At 53.8% G+C, this 6883-nt stretch overlaps 1 protein-coding gene across 1 annotated transcript; it reads left to right on the top strand.

Moving 5' to 3' along the window:
* Positions 1-1850: 1850 nt before the first annotated feature.
* On the top strand, positions 1851-6652 carry CD8A (CD8a molecule). Its single transcript, XM_036262942.1, has 6 exons — positions 1851-1899; positions 1979-2341; positions 2869-2979; positions 3198-3308; positions 3855-3885; positions 6491-6652. Exons 1-6 carry the CDS (start codon positions 1851-1853, stop codon positions 6540-6542), a joined length of 717 nt encoding a protein of 238 aa, XP_036118835.1. The 3' UTR covers positions 6543-6652.
* Positions 6653-6883: the final 231 nt, after the last annotated feature.

Below are 6883 nucleotides of genomic sequence, written 5' to 3'. Positions count from 1 at the left end.
GAACCGGGGACTCTCTGGTCCGCAGGCCAACGCTCCAACCGCTGAGCCAAACCGGCCAGGGCAAGATCCAGACTTTCGATACATTCTTGCCCGCAGCCAGGACGCTCCTGTGTGGGCCTTGGCAGCACACAGGCAGAACAAGAGACCTGGGGCAGAATGTTACTGCGTGGGCCCTGCCAGCACCCAGGATCAACATACTGCCTTGGGACTAAAGGCTTCTGGGCGAGACTGTGCAAACACCACAGGCCTTTGTCACTTGTTTTGGAAGTTCCTGGGCGAGCCCACGCAAACATCACAGGAAAAAGAGACTGTGGCTCAGCCGCCCTCCACAGTTTTTCAAGAATATGTAATTCTTGTATATTAAAAAACACTTTTTAAAACAGTTTCAAATATAAAATGTTAAATGTTCCATGTTTAGGAGGCATTTTGATGCTTCAAGAAGTAGCAGGGGAGCATTGAAATCAAAGTAATTTTTTTAAAGCCCATTCGACACCTAAGTTAGGATACCAAGAAGGGAGTACAGTTCATAAAGGCAGCTCAGCTCAAGCTGTGATGTGACATCCAGGGGGTGTCTGGGACATGGTCCCCACCAGACAGAACTCACAGGTGGGGCAGACACATGGAACAGATAATGCCAGGTGGCTTGACTCTAGAACTAAGCAACAGTATGAGGTGCACCCAATACAGGATTCAAAGTGGAAAGACCTGGAAACCGTGAAGAAATGGGAGGAGGGCACCCACTGGTCTGAAAGGTTTCAGAACAGCAATAGACAAAAAGGAAGGGGACACACTTGTGCCAGGGCCAGAAAGGGAAAACATTCACCCAGGCTACACACATGTCCCTGCTCAGCACCCAGAGCCAGGGATACAGAGAAATGAGGTCCGAGACCCATGGCACTGGAGCTGGCCCCAGGGCTTACGCAGAAAAATCTTCCAAGCAAAGGGAACAGCAGAGGCGAGAGGAGCCCTGAATTTAGATAATGTCAAGGCTGGTGAGAATGCAGCTGTGGAGGACTGGGCAGAGGCTGGGAGAAGCCATCACTCAAAGGCTCTGAGCCAAGCCAAGGTTAAGCTTTCTGGGATGTCCTGCAGGTCGTGGGAGGCAGCCAGAGCGACACTATCAGATCTCTTTATGAGACTAATGTCCACAGCTGGAGGACTGACCAAGAGAGAGACTGGTGTGGGGCTGTTGCAATGAACCTAAGAAGGGATTAGTTGGTCTTTGAAGCAAAGGTTTAGCCGCTGGAAAAAGGTGGAAAGTGTGTGATCTGCAGAGAACCTCCAGCCCCACAAGGTTGGGATGTCAGCTTCACCACAGTCCCACCTCCGTGAACACCGGACCACCGTGATGGAGTTCCCCAGAAGTGGGTAAGTCATTGACTCCTCTTCCTGCTTAGCCCTCAGTGCCCACCTTGCGGACAAATCTCCAAGGAACAGTGCTACAGACACTTTGAGTGAGGGCAAAGGAAGTGGACACTCCTATCTGCTTTCCTGCTCACTCTCGCCCTCATTTTTTGAAGTCTCTAATCTCTCCTTATCTTTTGTCACCCCCATAAGAATGCCATTTCCAAGCCTTTTTTTCCCCTGGACTTCAAACCTGCAGTTCTCAACTGCCCCCAGCAAGGCTCCTGTTCAAGGGACCCAAGTCCCTCACTGGGCTGGAAGGTGACAACCGCAAAAAGGAGGGTGACTATCTCCTCCGCGGAGCTTCGATGACATCACATCCTCCGAACGCAAAATCGGCTCTGCGGCCGTCCGAAGGGCGCAATTTCCCCCCGGGGTGTCCCACGGTCTCCTGCGCGCCGGCACGCGTGTCTGGCCGGAGCTGGGCCGCGCCGCGGGGGCACGCCATGACCTCGCCCGGGGCCGGGTTGCTCCTGCCGCTGGCCCTGATGCTCCGTGAGTTTGCGACCCTCGGGGAAGGCGGGGTGGGGGGCACGGGGCTCGGGCTCAGCTTCTTCGCCTGCACCCCCCGCAGACGCTGCCACGGTCCTCGGGTCCAGCCAGTTCCGGATGTCGCCCCGGGAGGTGAGGGGGACCCTGGGCCAGCGGGTGGAGCTGCAATGCGAGGTGCTGCTGACCACGGCGACCGGCTGCTCGTGGCTCTTCCAGCGGCGCGGAGCCGCCGCCAGCCCGGTCTTCCTAATGTACAGCTCCAAAGTCCGGACCAAGCTGGCCGAGGAGCTGGACGCCACCCAGTTCTCCGGCGGGAGGACACAGGACAACGTCTACAGCCTGGTCCTGACCCGCTTCGGCGAAGAGAACCAAGGCTACTACTTCTGCGCGGCCTTGAGCAATTCCGTTCTGCACTTCAGCCCTTTCGTGCCCGTCTTCTTGCCAGGTCCGCGAGCCCAGAGCGCGGCACCGCTCGCGCGGGGGTGGGGGCGCACCTCGAACCCCGCTTCCACACGGACGTGCCGCTTCCAAGCCTCTTAGCGCCCCTGGGAGCCACTTAGATACTGTTCCCATTTTACAGACGAGGAAACGGAGGCTAAGGTGGGGCTGGGTGGGGACTGAAGATAGCCGGTTCGGTCCGGCCGATCTGGGTTCGAGTTCGATGCTTGTGTGGTCCTGGGCACGTTCAATTCTCTGGGCCTCCATGTGCTCGTCGGTATCAACCCAAACCCACACAGGAGCGCGGAGAGAGGCTGGTGGAGGGGAGCGGCTCTGCGTGCCCGTCCGAGGCGCCGACGTGCACCTCTGCGGAGCCCCAGAAGCAGCAGGCACCGCGCCCGCCACTAAGGGGTCGGCGCAGAGCCCAGAGGTTCCCACCCCGTCGGGAGGAAGCGTCCCCTAGGGCAGAGCGGTGCAAAGGGTTCGCGTTCAGATCCCCAGACCGGCCCCAACCCTGCTCTGTTGCTCCCGCAGAGAAGCCCCCCACGACGCCCGCGCCGCGACCACCCACGCCGGCGCACACCAGCGCATCGCCGCCGGTGATCCTGCGCCCAGGGGGGTGCCGGCCGGCCGCTGGCTCTGCAGGTGAGGCGGGAGCCGGACCCCGAGGCAGGGGCGGGCCAGGGGCTGTACAGACCGAGGGGAGAGCCCTACCAGGGCCAGCCTGGGTCCTGGAGGTAGAGCCGAATGCCGTGCAGGTGTCGGGAAAACGGAAACCCGGGGCCGGGAGACGTGCCGGGCGGGTGGGGTGGGGTGGAAGACCCGGCCCCGCTCCTAAATGTCGGTGTCTTCGGTGTCGTCAGCGGATAACAGAGGACTGAAATTCGACTGTGCTATCTACATCTGGGCGCCTCTGGCTGGGATCTGCGTGGTTCTTCTCCTGTCCCTGGTCATCACCGTCATCTGCAGCCGCAGTAAGTCCCGGGGGATCGCAGCAGGGAGCGAGCGGTGCGCTCCGCGAGCGCCCCTTGCGCTGCTTGCTCCAGGCAACCCTTTCGGGGAGACGGGGTGGAGATTTCTGGGACTCCGAGCTGCACTGCTGGGCCAGGCACAGCCAGTTTCCTCCTGGAGATAGGACGCGGGAAAGCGTCCTGCTACGTAGCCCCAAGCGGCAGCAGCATGGGACACCATGCACTGAGCCTGGAGTAAGTGCACAGGTCCCGGCCGCTTACAAACGTCTGGGAGGTCGCCTGTACAGGTCTGTCCTTGGCCCCCTCGCCGTGAATCCCCTCCCCGGCTCTGGTTCCCAGGCAGGTGAGCCACATCTGTATTTGCCATGTGCTTCTTTTCTTGTGTTTGCTTTTGTTTTGTTTTTTAAATTGATGCGAAGAGGGATGGATAAGAAGCTCCCACCTGGACTCTCAAGAGTTATAAACCTAAAGAAACAGGAAAAGGGAAGAAACCATATTTGGGGACTGTTTGGGGGGCAGTCACTCTACCCCTTCTTTTTCCTTATCCAGGGAACCGAAGACGCGTTTGCAAATGTCCCAGGTGAGTCTCATAGCTGTGTGGCCTGCTAACCCCCAGGGCAGCCCAGGGCTCAGGTTCTAGCTTCCTAAACAGGAGATGATGGGCACCTTTCCCAGAGGCCATGGCAGTGGAGCCCTGGGGACAGGGAATCAGCATAGTGTCTGAACATAGAGGCAGAAAGCTGGCAACTGGAGAAAATGGAGGCCCAGGTTGGCTGATGGAGGAGCAATGTGACTTCAGTAAATCTGAATCTTACTTGGCCTAGCACACGCCCGCACACACACACACACACCATCTGAAGGATTCCTCTAATTTACCCTGGTTCCTCAAAAGACCTGGGGTCTCTTTATCTGGATGATGTCAACTGGGTTTTATTTTTTCTTAAGAAAAATTTATTTCTACTTGCTTGATCTAGTTTTTTTGAGAGTCCATCTTTTATCACCTGAAGCAAATAAATAATGGCCTTGGTTCTTAATTTCCCTGTGCCAATGCAGGCTGCCTTGGTTGGCTGCCAAGAACTGGAGTGAAAGAAAGGGAGGACCAGAGGCAGCTATCTGGCAGCTCAGGTGACTGCTCCATCCAGTTTCAGCTCAGGATTATCCTGAAATGATCCTGCAAAAAGCAAGGCCTCAGCCTCCTCTCTCCTTCTCGCTAGGCCTAGGCAGCCCTGTGCTAATATGGGACAAACACCCACTCTAGCCCCGCACTGTGATGCAGATCACACTCAGGATCTCACTTATCCTCACTGCAGCCCCATGTGGTAGACAACATGGTCTCATCTCAGATCCCTGACTCAGAGATCAGGAAACCCGCCCAAGATGTCAGACACATGCTCACACTCAGATGGTCAATAATAGCCACCATTTGATGAAAGCCTACAGTGTACCAGTTATTTGCCATATTAATATATATGTATACATATTTTAAATTTCAAGTTTCATAACAACTTTTATTTTTTACTTTTTAGAAAGACAGTCTCTATTTTGTTGTTGTTGTTGTTAATCCTCACTTAAGGATATTTTTCCACTGATTTTTAGATAAAGTGGATGGGAAAGAGAGGAGAGAGAGAGAAACATTGATATGAGAGAGAGACATCGATTGGTTGCCTCCCGCACAACCTTGACCAGAGCCAGGGATCAACCCTGCAACTCAGGTACTTGCCTTTGACCAGGAATCAAACCCGAGACACTTTGGTCCTTGGGCCAACGCTCTAACCGCTGAGCCAACCGGCCAAAACCAAAGCAGTTACCATGACCACTATTTTACGGATGGGAAGCTGAGGCTTAGCACGCACAGTGTCTTGTTCAAGGCCATAATGCCAGCCAGTGGCAGCTTCTGTCTAAAGCTCACGCTCCTTCCTGTGGTTGGGAGCTAAGAGAGGAGGGGGGTTAAGGAAAACCAATGATATTCACCAATTCCGTTTAGTAGATGAAAACATTTCAAATATTATACCTGGGGTCTGCAATTCACACTCTTTGATATTTCTCTGCAGGGATCCAAGTTCAACATCTTACATATCATTATTTTTAACAACAGAAATGTAATGAATTTTCAATGCATATATTGTAGGTGGTATACTAAGGGGATAAAGACTTTAAAAACAGAAGGATTTTGAGCAATTCCAATACTTGGGGTGCAGCTGAGAGCTTTTGGAGGATAATCATCCCTTTTCTCTATATTTTCTGAAAACTCTCATTTTGAAATGAATAACCGAGAATAAAACTCTGCCCTGAAATACAAAGCTATGCAGATTAAACATATCTAAGGAATCCACACACCTGAGCTAACACACTCAGTGATGACCGAGGGCAGCTCAGCTTTAGGAGAGAGGTTTTGGAGCATGGTATGTATAGACATGACACTCATGACAAATTAGCCCATTTAGGGGGCACTAGCCCAGTACTGAATTAGCACACATTTCTGGGATTATCAAGGGGATTATCAAGGGGACTTTTATTTATTTTTTTTCTTTAAATCTTCACCCAAGAACATTTTACCATTTACTCTCAGACGGAGTGGGAGGGAGAGAGAGAGAAACATCGATGTGAGAGAGCCATATCCACTGGCTACTTCCTGCATGACCCCAACCAGGGCTGAAGACTGATCTGCAACCAAAATTTGTGCCCTTGACCGGACTCGAACCCGATTCTTTGGTCCGAAAGCCGAGGCTATAACCACTGAGCCAAACTAGCCAGGGCTCAAGGGGATTTTTAAATAAAGCAGCCCTACTTGGCTGATGGTGATGGTTTGTTCATATCCTCCCCTATTCCTGTGACTCCCCCAAGAGCTGAGATCAGGTCAGCTGATGACTTTGGTTATCAGCCTCCCTCTCTCACCTCCATGGGGATCTTGACAAAGGTCCTGGGTTCAGATCCAGAAGCCACCGCCTCCTAGTTATGTGACTTTGGCCACGTTGTCTAACCTCTCATTACCAGTGCCCACCCCTCAGGCTCGCACAAGGAAGGCACTTGGCAGGGTGCTGAGGTCACTCAGCCAGCCCTGTGCTGGTGTCCCAGGGACAAGTTCTCAGACCCTACAGGCTGGGAGGTAGGGAGGGTGGCAGACACGGGTGGGTGCTGCACTGCCTTGCAGGGCTCTGCTGCAGTGACGGTCGTCTTTCTTTCAGGCCCCTGGTCAGACCGGGAGGCAAGCCCAAGCCTTCGGAGAGATTCGTCTAACACGGCGACGGGCCCTGTGCGACAGCCACTACAAGACTTCAGACTGATCAAGACTCTCCCCGTCTCCCCTTTTGTGTTTTTCCGCCTTCCTTCTTCATGTATTCATTCTCGTTATTATCATATCCGTTGTCTTTAATTGACATAAAACGAAACTGTGTCTGCGGTACTCTGTAAGGGTAACCGTACCACCGTGCACACACATCGGGAAAGGGCCGGCTGTGTTCTCAGAACCAGGCAGTGAGAGCTGGTGGGGGCCTCAGGACCACTTGGTCCAAACCTCTTCCTTCCCTGGCCATTTTACAGAGCTGAAGCCCAGAGCTGGGGAGAGGCTTGAACGGAGT

The sequence above is a fragment of the Molossus molossus genome, unplaced genomic scaffold (genome assembly GCF_014108415.1).
Source record: "Molossus molossus isolate mMolMol1 unplaced genomic scaffold, mMolMol1.p scaffold_m16_p_15, whole genome shotgun sequence".
Taxonomy (NCBI): Eukaryota; Metazoa; Chordata; class Mammalia; order Chiroptera; family Molossidae; genus Molossus; species Molossus molossus.
Note: the sequence above shows the minus strand (reverse complement) of the source record. Positions and strands in the feature narration are given on the sequence as shown.

Bases quoted from the DNA above. Each gene is read 5' to 3' on its own strand.
- CD8A (XM_036262942.1), top strand. From the start codon at position 1,851: ATGACCTCGCCCGGGGCCGGGTTGCTCCTGCCGCTGGCCCTGATGCTC. The intron at 2,342-2,868 runs GTCCGCGAGCCC...TTGCTCCCGCAG, and splicing joins CGTGCCCGTCTTCTTGCCAG to AGAAGCCCCCCACGACGCCC. The intron at 3,886-6,490 runs GTGAGTCTCATA...TCTTTCTTTCAG, and splicing joins CGCGTTTGCAAATGTCCCAG to GCCCCTGGTCAGACCGGGAG.